The sequence below is a fragment of the Drosophila tropicalis genome, unplaced genomic scaffold (genome assembly GCF_018151085.1).
Source record: "Drosophila tropicalis isolate 14030-0801.00 unplaced genomic scaffold, ASM1815108v1 contig_593, whole genome shotgun sequence".
NCBI lineage: Eukaryota > Metazoa > Arthropoda > Insecta > Diptera > Drosophilidae > Drosophila > Drosophila tropicalis.
The window spans coordinates 8,893,441-8,911,056 of NW_027173070.1; the positions used below are offsets into that span (position 1 = coordinate 8,893,441).

The 17,616-nt window shown below is 38.5% G+C and overlaps 2 protein-coding genes across 2 annotated transcripts; one reads left to right on the plus strand and one right to left on the minus strand.

Moving 5' to 3' along the window:
* Positions 1-125: 125 nt before the first annotated feature.
* On the minus strand, positions 126-2,014 carry LOC137576666 (uncharacterized). The gene is made up of 3 exons (XM_068289905.1): positions 1,543-2,014; positions 1,058-1,474; positions 126-997 (listed from the first exon to the last, which is right to left on the minus strand). Exons 1-3 carry the CDS (start codon positions 1,973-1,975, stop codon positions 294-296), a joined length of 1,554 nt encoding a protein of 517 aa, XP_068146006.1. The 5' UTR covers positions 1,976-2,014; the 3' UTR covers positions 126-293.
* Positions 2,015-2,166: 152 nt separating this feature from the next.
* Positions 2,167-5,295, plus strand: Atg9 (autophagy-related protein 9). The gene has a single exon (XM_068290333.1). It carries the CDS (start codon positions 2,321-2,323, stop codon positions 4,919-4,921), a length of 2,601 nt encoding a protein of 866 aa, XP_068146434.1. The 5' UTR covers positions 2,167-2,320; the 3' UTR covers positions 4,922-5,295.
* The last annotated feature ends 12,321 nt before the right edge of the window (positions 5,296-17,616 follow it).

A 17,616-nucleotide genomic window follows, 5' to 3' on the forward strand; every position in this document is an offset into this window, starting at 1 on the left:
TCACAAATTGAACAACTTTCTTCTTAAATAAGTACAATGAATGAAACAATTTACATACATAAGTAAGTATACATATTTTCATTTTCGAAGAATTAAAGGATTTATAAAAAAGTGAGTATAAAATCGCATCTTATTTTAGGTATTTATAAATATCTCAATGATATTTTTTGTGATGTTTATAAATAAAATTATTCCTAGACTATTCTATGCAAATCCTAAGTTAAATCAATGGTTCCACTTTATATAACCGCCCGTTTGGGGGTTATTTAAAATTAAAACTCGACGTTTTCTTATTATTTGGATGACGTTATTAATTCGGCCAGCATGCGAAAGTTTTCCTCACGATCCTGCCTCATGATTGTTGCCATTTCTTGAAGAAATTGTCGCTGCTGCTCATGCTGTTGCCGGAGGAAATTATCATTGGACGTCTTGAGGAATGCTAAAAGTTGCTTTTGATTCTCATTGATGGCCCTAAGTACCTCCAGGGGACTTGGTTCTGGTTGAGCGGCATCATAGTCGGTATCCCCTCCATTAGCATCACCATGAAAGTAATCGCTTTCACCAGCAGCTCTTAAGAGATCACAACTAGAACTTGAATGCTCTAAATCGCTATCTAATGGCATTTTTTGTTTAAATTTCTTTGACAATGGCTTCGATGCTAAACTGGGGCTAGTATTCACTTTAGTTAATTCCGTTGGCTTCTTCGATTGCGTTTTGGGAGCATTATATAGATCATCAAACATATCGAAATGTCGTGGCAGGATGCGTACGTTGGAGAGTCCATTCTTTTTGGCTTCCCTATAACGTTTGATCAACAGACGTAATTTATTCCGAAGCTGATGAGGTGTTCGTTTGTAGGATTGTTTGGCCAGGATTTGGGAGATGTGTATGAGAGTCTTGAAGTTACGTTTACGTGAACCATCGAGGGCGCGAAAAAAGCCATTTTCTTTGATGATCAGCAGAAAGGCATCCACTTCCTCATCCGACCAGAAATGTGCTGTAGAAGAGGAATGGCGATTGTTAAATAATACTTCATGATTAAGTCAAAAGAACTTACCACCTCCACGTTGGGCGAAATCATTATCCTCATCGTCGGAATCATTGAAATCGCTGTCGCTGCTGCTGCTAAAATTTCCATCCCCTTCGGCCATGGCGGCCTCTTCTTCTGTGGGATCTAGTACCTTGCGCATGGCTTCAAAGTGCTCGAAGGATTCATCGCTTCCATTTTTAACTTTGTTGTATAGACGCCTTAACAATTGAAATTTAATGCGTAACTTATCCGGGCCCTTTATGTAATTCTTTTTGGACATCTCCTTTGACAACAATTTAAAGATTTTGGCATTACGTTTGCGCAATAGAGCCGTTTGCAGACCCATGGATGTGATGAGATCAAGAAACACATCCACTTCACCCTCAGCCCATTTGCAGCGGGCATTAATGAAACTAGAAGCTCCAGGATCATCTTGGCCAGCATCTGCAATATAAGAGTAAGTAAATACATATGCAAAAAAGGCATGATTAAACTTTGTTTTCTGTACTAACCGCCACCCTCTCTCTCCTCACTGTCCATGTTGGCATCTTCCTCCACCTCGTCTATTTCTCCAGCACTGGAATCACTCTCCATTTCCTGCTCCGAGCAATTTTCCTCGACCAGCCCGTGTAACGCTTCAAAATCCTCAAATAATCCTGGACCTTCTTTGGCCCTAGCAAACTGACGTCTCAGTTGATGGTACTTGATCTTTAATTCATCGGGTTTCTTTTGATAGCCGCGTTTGTTCATTTCCCTGACTATCAGCTTAAAGACTTTGTCGTTTCTTTTGGTTTTGAGATGAGATTGCAATTTTAGCGTTCTTATGATATCAAAAAATGTTTCCACTTCGCCTTCAGCCCATTTGCTCAACGTGTGGGTATATTTTGGTTCCTTGTAGTCTTCATCTTCAGGACTTTTGGCAAAGGATGCAGAATATTTGCTCATTGTTTTCTTTTCTTCTTCTTTTAGCAAATTTAAACAACAAAAGCGTTGCCAGAATTTTAATAGTGATGACTATTACTCTCACCCTTAGGACTATTACTCTCACCCTTAGGAGTATTACTCTACCCTTAGGACTATTACTCTCACTATTTAGATGGCGCCAGTGTGAAAGATAACGTATGGCAACTCCATAGTTAGATAAAACAGTTGGGCAACAGTTGTTCTAGCAAAATACAAAACAAAGACGAAATTTCTGTTTTTTGTTTAATTAAAATACTATATAAACGAGCAAAGCAAAGTGTGATATAAATAAATTTGCATTAGATATTTGACCTTGGGGCTTGGTGCATGATGTCAAGCCCAAATATTAATTATCGCTCCCTGGACGAGGAGCTGACAAATCCATTTCGTACAGCAGCAAATGTAGAGGCTACCCAAGCAAAAGAAACAAAAACAACAACAGCAACAGCAGCGGACGACGACGAGAACGCAAAATCATTGTTCACAGCTGCTGCGCATTTAGACCTCACCGATCCTCCCCTGCACCAACAGCACCACCACCAGCAGCACGATGAGCAGGAACATGAAACGGACACGCCACATACGAGTGGCATTATGATTCACATTGTTCCAGAGACGAGTAAGGCTCGATGGAATCATATTGAAGATTTGGATTCATTTTTCTCCCGCATGTACACCTATCAACAGAAGCATGGATTTCAAGTGATTGTACTGGATGAAGTATTGCAAGTGCTGGAATTTGCATTTGTCATCTGGTTGTTAACGTTCACGATGCACTGCATCCGATATGATCGCCTCTTTGGCGATGTAAATTATCAGAGTAAGACCACACTTTCAGATGTGATAAAATCGCCGGGAGAGTGTATTGAAAATTTTGGTATTTTTACCTTTTTCATCATATTTATGGCGGCCATCTACTTGGGCATACGCCTGCTCAGGACTATATATCATATAATACACTATGCCGATATTAAGAAATTCTACAACACTGCCTTAGGCATCGAGGATGCCGAACTAGATAACATTACCTGGCATGAGGTGCAGCAAAAGACCCGCAAGGTTCAGGCCGAGCAGCATATGTGCATTGATAAAGAATCCCTTACCGAATTGGATATCTATCATCGGGTATTGAGATTCAAGAATTATTTGGTTGCTCTAATGAATAAGCAATTGCTGCCAGTGCGTTATAATCTACCATTTCTTGGAGAGATTTGTTCCTTAAGTCGTGGCATGCTCTTCAATATTGAATTTATACTCTTTCGTGGTCCTGGCTCACCATTTCAAAACAATTGGCAATTGCGCGATGAATTTGCCGTGAGGAGCAATCAAACGGATTTGGCCCAAAGACTATCCAAGTTAATATTGGGCGTGGCTTTGGTGAATTTACTGTTGGCTCCGGTAATCTTCATTTGGCAATTGATCTATTTTAGTTTCTCGTATGCCAACATCCTAAGGAAAGAGCCAAGTGCTTTGGGTCTGCGTACATGGTCGAATTATGGACGTCTGTATTTGAGGCATTTCAATGAGCTGGAACATGAACTGGATGCCAGATTGAATCGGGCCTATGAGTATGCTGATCGTTATCTAAGTTCATTTTCATCACCTCTGGGAGCGGTGATAGCAAAAAATTTACTCTTCCTAAGCGGTGGATTGCTGTTGCTAATCTTGGGTTTCGGCATTTACGAGGAACATGTCTTCCAGGTGGAACATATGTTGACCATCATGGCCGTGCTAACTGTAATTGGTGTCGTCTGTCGCACCATGATACCCGATGAGAATTTGATTTGGTGCCCCGAACAGCTAATGACTGCCATATTGGCCCATGTTCACTACCTGCCCAATGAATGGCGGTCTCAGGCACACACGGCACGGGTACGCAAGGAATTTAGCAATTTCTTTCAATTCAAAGCTGGCTACCTGTTAAGTGAAATCTTTAGTCCCTTTGTCACACCATTCGTCCTCATCTTTGTCTTTCGTCCCAAGGCCATGGAAATTGTGAAATTCTTCCGCACATTTACAGTGTCGGTGCGTGGCGTTGGCAATGTCTGTTCATTTGCCCAGATGGATGTGCGCAGACATGGTAATCCCGACTGGCAGATCGGCCAAAGTGGCCAAATGGAGCCACCACCACATGGGCCCAACACTGTGCAATTGCCCCAAAGCCTTGTGGGTGGCAAAACGGAAATGTCTCTTGTAAGATTCACACTCAATAATCCTGAATGGCAAATGCCCAAAGAAGCTAGCCAATTTATTAAAGGCATACGAGTGCATGCCATGGGTGAATTGGTCAGAGCGAAAACTTCCAATATTAATCAACCAGCAGAGAATCCTCTGACCCATAGTCTGATCTCATTTGGCACCATTGGCGAAGAGTATTGTTCAATAGCCAATTCAGTGCTTGCAGCTCAGTTGAGTCCCGCCCAGCTGGAGTTATCCCAATCATTTCAACCTGAACCAGCTGCTGCTGCTGGTGCTGGTGCCATTGGCAGTGATTTTCGTCAAATGCTGCAACAGAATCTATCCGCCAGTGTGGGACCATTGGATAGCATGCGGCGTTTGCGTCTCAGCCGTGCCGAGGGACGACTCGAGGGACCCGGTGACACACTACTCTATAATCTATATGGTGTAGAGCCACGACTGGCCAAAAATCCCATGGGCGTAGGTGTGGCTGATATGTGCCTGAGTGCTCTCTATTTGCACGAGTTGAGCGATCAAAAGCGAAAGGCACGCCAATCGCGTATCGATGAACATATCGAGCCAGATGATCAACAACAGCAACCCGGTCCACGACCGGGATCTAGTAGAGGCTATAGAGGACCACCTGGGCCGCCGCCGCCGCCATCAAGCTCCTCAAGCACCCGCCATAACGTGATTACCTCAAAGGCTGCCGAGAGCACGCCGTTGCTTATGGGTAGCATACGTTCATAGCAGCGACCCGTTTGGATTTAATATCTAAGAACAATAACAAAGATTACACTTATACACCTACACACACACACACACACACAGATTCGATGCTGTTAAGATTAAGAAACATTTAAAAATTATGTCGATATGAATGGATATGTCTAGTACATAACTACGAAAAAAAAAAAAAACAAAAGTCTAATTTTAAAAACCCAAAAAAAAAAAAAAAAAACAATTTACTAAACTTAAATACGAAAGCAATAAATTTTCATGAAAACGATAAATGTTGTTAAGATTGGGGAACAAAAAACTAAATATGTTGTAAATCCTCTCTTTAAATAAGTAGGATCTTCTTTAGCTTAATTCCTAAATAATAAATAACATTTGAACAATAATTGTCATGCAATTTATATGATTTATTTGTTAACCTTTCACTTAAACTTTTTTTGTAACCTAAACTTGCTAGTTAGATTCACTTGGAGGATATTCGGAATGTATCTCACTCTCTCTGTCTCTCTCTCTCTCTCCCTCTCTCTTTCTGTCTTCTCAGGTTTGGAAGTCGTTGATTCCAGCTGTGCTGGCATCGCCTCATGTGTCACTTGCCACACACGATAGCCATTTGGTGTTGATGGTAGCGAGAAGTAAGGAGAAACCCGCACTGATATATACTGATGCCGCCGATGCATCGTGGGCCAGGTGCGTGCAAATGAATCTCCTTCCAGATTCCAGCAGCATGGTCATGGGAATGGAGAGGAAGAGAATGGATCGCAATCGTTGCCAGCCACTGTTATGAATTATGTGCGTGTTGCATGCTTTGGGGGACTAGGAGAACACGTTGTCTCATTTTTCCGCTGCACGCCAATTTTGGGACGACAGCGGCGACGACGACGTCGTTGTCCATCGGTTGCCCAACAAACACACACACAAACGCATAACTTGTGGCCATTTGTTAGAGTCTTTTTCCCGTTTTGGCCAGCATTGCTCGTATCGTTGAAACCATCTGAAGAACGTCTGCATTTTGCGATGGAATTGCATGTAGTACTAATTGTAGAGCTCATGTTATCCGATCTAGTCAAGGAAACTCTAGAGTCTACACCAAGCTAGAGACTTGAACTACTCACGGACCATGACTGAAAGAAACGCTCAAAAATGGTTAGCAAAAAATAAAAATAAAACTGCAAAAAATTGAAAGAAAGAAACATGTCAAACAATCGAATTTAATTTATGATTTCCTTCGCCCAATTGGCACGACAGGCCAGGCGAGTAATGACACCGCATGTGGTGGTGGTTATGATGGTGGTGCTGCTGGCGGTAGACCCATTCAAATCTTGATCTGATCTGATCTGGCAGCTAGCCAACGGCAGGGCCAAACCATTCGAATTTGAAAGGCAACAGGAATATGTAATTCTCTCCATTTTTTATTTTATTTTTTTCTTTCGGTTTCAATTTTTTTTTTTCGAACGGGAGCATTTTTGTGTGTGATTGCTGGGACCACCGCAAATACAAAAAAGAAATACTGAAAAAAAAAAACATATTCGCAGTATAGAACCAGTTCAAGATCATTGGCGCACCGCTGACAGTTGGATAAGGTAGCTGCCATTTCGCAGATCGCAGCTGCCAATTCTGCAATTAGAGCCTGAGTCTGGGCCTAGTCAGCAACGGCAGCAACAGCAGCAGCAGCACGTCGGCTTTAGCTTTCGTCATCAAACGTGCCTGGCAGCGGCGACTAATGATGATAGTTTAAGGGTGCATTCAACAGGTGCTTTTGCCACATCCTAGCAACCTAAAAGAAAAGAGTGTAGGCAATGAATCAAATGGTTTTATAATATTGATCAGTTGTTTGTAGCTCTATAAACGAGACCTTTCCGGGTATATCAAGTAAATATACAGACATTTAAGATATACCCAAATCTGCATCATGTCAGTGTTCTCTTAGAACTATTAGAACTTTTGTGTTAACACTTTCTTTTTAAAAGTTTGTTATATTTCGTAAACAATTGATCATTTTTTGGTTTTTCTGAAGAGATAACTAAGTATATATGTATCTACATACATGTAAAGCCAAGGGTATGATCCATCTAAAAGTCTTCTCTAAAACAGTTCTTCACCTATTGTTGGTCAAATCCTGACCAATTTGAACCTGTCTATGTATAGTTGACTCGAGGTCAATCTTTCAGATCTTAAGTCTTATATAGCGTTCTTAGAAACATGGAAGACATTTACAGAATTATAAATGAAAATTCCTTGGAAAATATAGAAAAAGTTAAACTTTTAGTAAAAATAACTAACGCTCCTTGTGCTCACTTGATCAGCGGTCACTTGAGTGTGATGAATGTGTCCAGTTTTTTTGTTTTGACGTTTAAGGCTCCAGTCCATTTCATCGGATCCATTCAATCCAGACGCTGTCCGTGTGTCGTTCGACGATTGTGTCGAGTGTGAAGCATCAGCTTCGCCTTTGATTGACATTTGATCAGTGGATCATGCAGCTGCAATTGCCACTTTAGGACACGCACGTTCCACCTCCGAACCCCCCGCCCCACCTATTCCCTCGTCATACCATCTCGTGATAGGCTTATCGATATAGTTTACTATTTTTTTTTTTTTTTTTATTAGTTTAGTTTTTTAGTTCATAATTAAAAAACCAGTTTCATTTTAATCTGGTTCGAGGTTCAGATAGTTTAGTCAAATTACAGCCGCATCCTGTATTGGAGGGAGAGCGAGAGAGAGGTGGGGAGGAGGAGACAAAATGAGAAATCAAAAGAAATTTGCATTGCAAATTTGAAATGGTAAACCATCTTCTCCTACGAATCCTCGAATCCACTGCCAGCACGTAGTGGGCTACAGTGGACGAACGTCCCTCTCTGGTAATCGAGCTCTTTGGCAAATGCCAATAAAACATTTCAACATTAAACTGCTTTTATGCAAATTGCCGGCATGCGCTTAATTTTGAGATTTTTTTTCGTCTGTCTTTCTTTATTTTTAGTTAGACTCTTATTCCAGATTCCGAGACTTGAATTATCTTTGCATCGCTTGCAAGTAACACCTCAACGAGGCCCTCTTCCTCCTCCCCCGAAAGCTTGGCTTTAACCTGTGTGATAACATCTAGAGTGGCTCGTCTACAATTTTGTACATTTTGCGATCTCTACTTGCCCCTCCAACCCCCCACTGACTGCAGCTCCTACTGCATCTAATGGCAGTGGCTAAAATGCTAATCAATAGCCTTATCGCTATTAATCTCGGCTTCGATTTACCTTTTTGCCAAGTGGCGGCTAAAGCTACTCGTTTTGCTGCTTCACTGCCTTCGAGAGTGAGAGAGACAGAGAGAAAGAGGAACTCAGAGGCAACTGCCATGGAAAACTGCCATGACCAATTCATTAAACATCCAATTGCCTGTCGGCTGTTTTGTAAATGTTTGTTTGTTTGTTTATTTGTCTGGCCAAAATCGGTTTCACATCATTACATTAAATGGGCATTAAGCATACGCAGTGTGGGTCAAACCGTGTCTGCTCAAAGATAACGTCATCCAGAAAATGACCATTTAAAATGAATCTTCTTCGCCTGTGAAGCCTGGGAACTAATTTACTTCGATCAATTGCATTTGCTATGGTCGAAACAAGTTGAAGTTTTCTCACAGAAATCGAGCAAAATGTCACACATGCCACAGAAGATAAATTGATCAATCTACATATGTACTAAAGATTCTAAATGGCTTAGTTATTGGGTATTAGCTGATTAAGTAAAGTGTAAAGAAAATTGAACTTCTTATAGACAATCTTTTCTAGTTACAGGCCGTACTCCAGACTTACTCTAGACACCTCTCCAGACATTTCCAAATCCACTTCTCCTGTACATATAAGATTCCGAACTATAAACTTGATTTTGGAACAACGAATTCAGTTGATCTCAATTAGGTTCAATAGACGGACATTGATATATAGAATACAAACATCTGCCTAAAGATATGATGTTCTCTACACAATAGTATAAAGAGAGAAGCCAACAACATTCCTAACTAAAACAAAAATGAAAAAATATTCATATTCATTATTAATCTAAGTATTTTAGATAGTACTTCAGAAATATTTGATTAGATTTTGATTTTGGTAATCTTAAGGTAAACGGATCAGCACGAATTTTACAAAAATGATAAATTTGATGTGATATGAAAGGCTTTTCCAAACATAATTCCAAATTATTCACATCTCAATGTCTTAACAAAGTTTTAGAAAGTATTGGAGGACTAGATTGAAAACATTTAGCCAATTTGAGGTCATTTCGAATACTTGAGTAGTTCCTTCTAGTCTTTTATAGAGGTAGTAAATGATTTTAACATAGATTTTATTTAGGAACCTTTTTTTTGCAAATTTAATCCACCTAAAACCATTTCTACTGCTTGTCTATATCGACGCCTAATAGCTTAAGTTCACTAAATATCCTCTTGAGGTCGAGGATGAAAATGCAAATTGTTCCAAAGAAAATAGCCTCAATTAAGTAACTTTTTTATTCGGTTGCTTACTTATAGACCTAATGAAAGCTACACGATGACTTTGAGCCGCTTTTTACCCGTTGAAGTGAGAGCCCTCCAGTTACAGGTCAATTGAGAGCGAAACTTAAGGCTTACAATCGACTCCTCATTCCCCTCTGAAGTGTTTTGTGGCATATTTATGAGGCTCAGGCTTTGGAGAAGAGGCCAGATCTTGTGGCTGGTCTCCCCATGGCAAACATGAGCCTGCCGGGCGGCAACCACATCGTCTTGATCATGGTCTTGGGGACTTGGCGCGTGGGTTGGTTGTTGCCTTGCCTTGCCTTGCCGCACCGTTGTCGCCCGAAGTGGATTTTCTGTTCAACAAGTAGTTTATGATGTTTTTGTCAATTCATGGCAAAATTAATGACGCTGCAGAAAAGCACACGCAACCACATCCCTCTTCTTTCACCTCCGTCATTTCACCATTCCTCATCAGATAGGCCTAGCCTAGGCTCGCTAGAGTAAATGCTGATCATTGGAGCTAACGCTTGGTTGGGCTGCTTGGCGAGGCGTTAAAAATTGTGGCCCATAAACTTAAAAGAACTGCCAAAGAGAGGAGCTGGCTCCAGAATCAACATCAGCATCAGCCTCATCTCAGTCTCAGTCTTTCTCTCTCTCTCTCTCTCTCTTTAATCTGCATATTGCGACTGCATTAAAAAATGCCATTAGTCACATTTGTGGGCCACAGAGTTTGGTGGAGCTTGTAGCCATGACTTGTAATTTTTTCTACTCTACCAGACTCGTTTCGAAGGAGAAGGAGGAGGAGCAGCAGCAGCAGGAGCTTGCTGGCCAACACAAATATTTCTATTGCCGTTAATGGCGTTAATAATTTTAACAGAGTTCCACTTGGAGTTGGGGAGTCTAGAGCCTAGAGTCGTCCCCCAGGTAGGTGTGGATTAGCCGCGTCTGTCATGTTGAAGATGACGTTACATGGCTTGCAACTGACAGAAATATGAAATTCCTAAAAGAAAAAAACCAAAGCAAGACTCAGCAAACCATTGGGCGTCGGCTAATACGAAGTTAATTGGAAAATTTTCTTTTACTTTTCCAAAAAAGAAAAAAAGAAAAAACAAAATGCAAGTGGGCAGCAGCCGCACCATCAGAATGAGCTGAAGCAAATGGCATATCGAATTTCCACTCATGTATGTATCTTGGCTGGTAGCCGCAATGTCTGCAATGTTGGTAAGCCAATGCCCCAGCGGGGCTGCCAAAAGCACATGTTCAACATGCCAGCAGAAGCCAGCAAAAAAAAAGAAGGAAAAATAAAGGCAACAACAACAACAGCAGCAGCATCACCAGCAGCGGGTAACAAGAGATTCTTACTACTCTACTCTGTCCCCAGAGCTGACGACAGGAGGCAAAGAATCGGATTTCCAGGAATCACGGAAATGACACGCGTTAGAAGGTGAAGAAACATTCAAGAAAATTGCACCAAGCTTCGAATTTTTCTTTTGAAAATTTTTAATTGCCACACAGTTAATGTGGTTTTAATGAAAATTGTTTTAACGCCACATTGAAAGTACGGAACCAAAGGGATAAGGTAGTTATGGCCATGATGAAGTTCGTATACCCTCACGGGTCACTCCTACAAGTGTTAAAAATTTGATGTCAAAAGTCTAACTTCTTCCTTAAGAACCTAAGGCGGAAGAGTATAACATTAGTTTGACGGCTATATCATATATTCATACGACTTGCAAACAAGAAAAGTTGGAGAACCTTCCCTTCGTTGCACCCTACTAAGCTATTTTTATACTCGTTGCTACAAGGATTTAAAAGGACATAAGTTCCCAAGGCTATAATAAGTCTGGTCTAAGCAAACTTAAACTTAATTGGCCATGGGAACTTACCACAGGACATTTCATGCGAAATGCCTCTTTTAATGTCGATTAGTAATAAATTCGTTTTAGATGTAATTTCTTATGGAAAGAATCAGACAGAGATTTAGTCTCTATGTTAAGGCATTCTTATGTTCCATAGAATTTATTTAGTATCAATAAACAAATAAAGCTTAGAAGCAGTCCTCAGTAGATAAGTTGTCTAAGTGGTTCAGTCAATACGGCAACTGATCAATGAAGATCTCAGGCGAGTGTTAGGGTGTAGTTTTAGTCTAACAATAAGCCAAAGGTCATAGTTGATGGTGTTTGAAAAAAATAGTTCAGTTGATTTGTAGGAAAACAAATTTGTTACAAGGTCTAGATATATTCATCTACATGTATAAGTATATTTTATATTTCATGATATTTGACATATCAAATGATTCGTGAATTCCCAAATGTTAAATCCAGTCAAGAGTTTTATTTTCTATGGCTATCTCAAGAAAAAGTTACCTAATGTCTATATTGAATAATATTTTAATGAAAAGTTAAGTTTTAACTTCATCAAGAACTAACTCAAATAGACAAGGATGTAGGTAAAACTACCTAAACAGGTAAAATCCTATTTCTTCCTTGTCTCTAAAATTGTCAAACTTGTTGCAAGAATAGAAACCATCTACTCCCAGTATCTTTTTTAACTCTATGGTAAAGAACTTGCATTCGTAGTTTAATGGATTTGGAAATAGCAATGTAAGCCTAAGAATAATGACTGAAAAATTAACTTTATATAGACAACTAAACCTTACACAGTTTACCTTTGTTTGTATAGAAACAAAAGTAACCAAGAAATAGTAAAAACCGTAGTAAATGCCAAACAAAAGTTTGTCGTTTAATGGACTCATGGACTGCTTCTAAAAGGAGATGCTTGGGGATTAGATTTACTTTTGACTTTCTTTGGCTTCTTATACGTCTAACTAGCGAGTCCTTAAGGTCGTCCCTATACTGTCAAAATAACTGTCTTCATTCAAAAATTTCTGAAATTATTAAGCTGAAAATTATGGTTTTTGATCAAATGTTTCCCGAAAATAATAACTAGATCTGTTCATGATAAAATCATATGAAAATGTCAAGAGTTACATACTAAATTAGTTAATTATTTAAGTTTTAGTTGCATTTTTTTAAACTTTGGATAGTGAAGCTTTAAGTTTTAAATGATCTTACTTACTTAAGATGATAAGATTGTCTAAATCTCATTTTGTTTTGAGAATCTTTTATAACGAATTTTGAGTATATTGCAGGAATAAAAACTATCTAATCAATCTTCTTTAAGTTTGTTTCACAGAAAATTAATTTTTGGGGTTTTCAGGGCTGATGCTAAATATCGAGCATTATGTATTAAGTATACGCCTCAATGTTTGCTTAATTGAATATTAAGTATACGCTCAGAGGATCTACAACAGACAGACACTCTATTATTAAATCGTATAAAGAGGGAAATTGGGGTTGTGGAATATGAAATTGATTTTGGAAATCACAAATTTCCTTATTTTTATACAATATGTTAAAGATAGATAAAACAAAACACTATTGGAGAAGCGTTTTCTAATCTTTCCCCATAAAATCAAGGCTATCCTAAAATTTGTAGGATCTTTGTAAATTAAATTAATTTAGGAGAAATTATAAGAGGTCAACAATCCTTTACATTTTGAGGAGGAAACTTTAACAATGTTTAAAAAAATGTATTAAAAGCTTTAATTTAATGGTTTACGATAAAGAATTTCCATTCCATTTCCATTTCGTTTCATGGCTTACATTTTTATTTCTATTGATATGAACTTTGGACATTTGTTGATTAATTTTCGAAGCTTTGCCTTAGATCCAAAATACAACCATTTTTATTTTGTTTGTCACTTTTGTTTATGTCGTTTTGCAATTATTTATATGTGATTGTATTTTCTGGCAATATGGACGCCATTTTGATGCGTGTGTGTGTGTGTGTGAGTGTTGTCTAAGGCCGTCTATTAAAAACACGCCTACTTTAGCCAAGTTGCAGCTGTTGTCAACCTCATTCACCTGTGCGTGTATATGCGTGATTTACTTATGCAGGTGTGAGCACGCATACACACACCTCACACACACACACACACACACACACACACTCACAGTTATTGCATTTGTATTTGAGTGCAATTATGAAAATGAAAAAGAAAAAACCAAATAAACAACGAGTGTTAAAGCGAGAAGGCATTACTTTAGACGCTGTCTTTATCCAAGTGTGCGTAGTGAATGGATCCAACACACACACACAAACGCACACTCCACTTGATTTGTTATTGCACATTTGATTTTCATTTTGATTTTCAGAAAAAGCTTTAAAAAAAACTTTAACTTTGGTGCAAACAATTTATTTGCTCATAAAAAATGCAGCGTGTAAACTCCAATTAGAGGCTAATTTTACCCCCAGTCTCTCCAATACGAAAGCGATTTGAATAAAATGCAAATTGTGCGTGTGCAGGAGAACTCTCAGCGGGTGTGTGTATGTGTGTGTGTGCCACATTCAAGTTGGCAAAGTGAATGGAAAAGCAATTAATAAATGGCAACCAATATGCACCTGACCAGGCCCCCCTCCCCCCATAAAATAAAAGCAAACCAAACAATTAAATGCAATCACATTAGACTCATATAAATAGCAAAATTCCCTCCACTCCTCTCGCCTAATCCTGTTCCTCCTGCTGACCGCATGGGGGTAGACAACCCGCAGGGTTTTGCGTGCCATTTGAAACATTTCTACTCTATATGTATATGAAATTGGTTACATCGCCCACGATTCACATTGGGATAATTGGCAATTATGCGACGACGAATCAAAGCAAAGCCACCAAATTTGGCCAAAAAAAAACCAAAAGAGAGAAAAACACACACACACAGAGCACACACAAACACACACTCGCCTTTGGACACACGGAAAATAAAGTCAAGTTTTTTTATTAGAGGTTTTTTTTTTGGTTAGCCCAGAGGCTACTATTGAGCTGGAGCTCCAGGCTCTCATGAAGTCATTATAAAATATTGCGTCCCAGGCACGCACTCTCCGACTCCAAGCTCCAAGCTTTTGGTCCAGCTCCACCACCATTGGCCATAAATTCTCATTCGTTTTGCTTTAACTCCAAGTCGAAGTCAACCTGTCACGACAGCTGCTGTGCTGTCTCTCTGTCTCCATCGTCTAATCTAATCCAATTGCCTTTATTTCCAATTTTTTGTTTTGTTTTTGTGAATTTTCTGTTGTTGTTGTTGTTGTTGTTGCAGTGTTTCGTGGGCCTCCTCACGAGTGCTTTATTAATGCAACCAACTCATTAAGTTGACGCTGGGCAGGCCATAAATCCATTCAACCGCCCACCCATTACAAATTCAAAAAGAAAAACCAATTCCCAGTGCCAATTCCCGCACAGCCTTCAGCCTTTGCTACTGTCTGTCTGTCTGTCTGTCTAACAGTCTGACTATCGGTCTATCGGTCTCTCGGTCGCTATGTCAGTCTGTCCTGTCTGTTGCATTGACTGATCGCAGTTGTTGCCACCAACCGTCGAGATATTGTTGAGCTTTATGACTCCACTTGACTGCAACTGACACACACTTTGTTCAACTGTCGTCCGGGCGGGTCCGGGTGGGTCCCCAAACATGACCACATGGCCACTCCCAAGGGCTTAATTTGGTTTCAGTATGGGCGACATGTGAACAATATTTGATCAGCCAACGAAAATGCATTAAAATGATTAATGAGTGAAAAAATTGCCAGAAGTTGATTTCTAATCATTTCTAAGACCTACAAGAAACTAAAAACGGTAGATAAAACTACATTTTTCATAGATTTTTCATTTTAAAGAAATATATACATATTTAAATATACATATTTTATAAAGTGTGTCAAATACTTAAAACCCTAAGGTGTTAGTGTTAAATTACGTTTAGCAACAAAATTGGCAGAAAAACATAAAGAAGAACATCCTTTAAACTTTATAACAAAATGGAAATCTATGAAAAAATGTCTTTAAACAAATGATCTTAAGTTATGTATTTGTAAATGACTTATTGTTAAACAAACTTCTGTATTTGGTACGAAATAAAAGATAAAGATTCAGGCCTTTAGAATTGAAGTTGTAGAAAAATTTTCCTAATATTTGTTTTTTTTTTCATCTTCGACTACCTCTACATAAAAATTATCCTCCTTGCAATAAACGTTTCAAAATATTGAAATAGAAAAAATTGTTAACCATAGAACAAAATTACGTTTAATATAAAAGAAATACTAAAATTCAGAACTCACTGTAAACAAAATAAATATACAAATTCTAAATTCTCAATATCAAATCAAATTTAAACAACCGTTACACACTTTAAACGGTTAAATATCCTTAATTTGAGTAAAGAATTAAATCAAATCTTCTTTTAGAATTGTTCTCAAAACTTTATAAGTAAATTTAAAACATAAATTCTAAAACTTTACAATACAGTATTAAACTGATTTCAATTTTTTCAATGGAATTGCGAAATATATTCCTTAGAATACATTGGAAGATCGTGCGTTCGATTTTGGAGAGGGAAATGAAAGTCAAAAATAAACAAATTAATTAAATTTCTCAACGAAACTCTGATTTTTTAAACGACTCTGACTTTTTTTTTGTGGGGTGGGGGATGGGGAAGTCAAATTACCCAATTTTTACCACCCCTTGATCCGCCAAAGTTACAATATAACCCCATATACAAGGTTCCAATTGATTTTATGCAAAGAAATAACAAAGTTAATCCTGAGTTGGCTTAAACATAGAGTTGAGTTTTTTAATGTTTTATCATAAATTTTTTAACATTATTTTCGGGATTTTATAGAGCCACAAAATAAATGAACCAGAAAACCGTTTAAGTGCGTGTGAAATAACAAATTCCGATGGGTAAATAAATATTTGATTATCCTACAATCAAAAGGTCTCAAAGGTCCAAACCAACCATTGACTATAAGCCACACAATTTTCTATAAAAAGCCACTTTCACAGGACCCATCAAGGACACATCGAGGCAAACAATGCTAACTCCCATACTGTGGACACGAAATGCAGCTCCTGTGCAATTGCAAAAGGTTGTGCCAGTGGCCAAACAAACGAGTGAGACAAATGTGGCAGAAACTTTGGCCAAAATAGATGCCATTATGTCGGTAAGAGTTTCCATTACCACTTGGTTCAACTTTCCACTCAAACGCATCCATATTCATTGGCCATCGTTAGCTGCAAATTCAATTTATGGAGCTGGGTGAAAGGGCTATCGAGAGTCGACGCCTTCAATTGCTGTGGGTCATTATGCAGGCATCCACGGTGATTGTCTTTAATGTCTATCATTTGTTAGTGTTTGGCATGAGATTGCTTATGGAACATCCGAAAAATAATTTGAATATAACTGAAGCTTTGTTATACTATGGTCATCCCATTATATCGGAGCTGGTGAAATTGGTTCTAACCATAATTTGTATTAGCCTGCTAAAACAATCGGTAAGTCTAGTGATATTTTATAAGGAATGCAAAAGGTTAAATGAAGTCTTTCTGAAAAGTTTCATAAGATGCTGCGACATTTGAGTAAATTTAATATCTATGCCCAGGATATATCTCTAAGGCACAGAGTAAGTAGAGTTTTAGTTCATGTTCAAAGTGAGACTAATTCATTTCCCTTAGCTCTTTGAATTGTCAACCAATCTGCGTTGTAATCTGGAGAATTATACAATTTATGGTCTTTATGCTTTAAATGGAACTCTATTGACCTCGGTAAGGCATTAGATGAGATATATGTATCTTAGAACAATTTGATGCTCTATCTTGTCTTTTTATAGATTGCCGCCAATACCCTAACATATATTGTAATACTCATGCAATATAGCATGGGTGATGTATAGACAAACTCATCCGAGTAAAGTGGAAACAACTCACGCAACTCTTGAGAAATAAAGCAAAAAAAAAAGTTTAATTAATTCTTCTACTTGGAGCATCTGGTTTTTACTTAGTATCTAGGGCTTTTAAGGCGTCATTATTAGCACTAACAAACAATTCTTCATGAATTTCAAATTCATTTGGATTGAATCTAGTGCACTAATTGGAGGAGTATTCCTCTTAGGTAGATAGGCATAGATCTAGTCAATATAGAGTTTACTTTATGTTGTTGTCGGTTTTTTGCTTGTTTTTGCGATTTCAGCTTTTCTTTTTTATTTTTTGGTGCGTTTTTGCTTAACTTTTTCACATAAATTGTATGCTCGAATCTTGATCTGCAAATCATTTTCGACAACTTTATGGGGCCAAGGCATGATCGTAACTTTGGTCTGGCTATCTTTTGGCTAAGATCAAGAT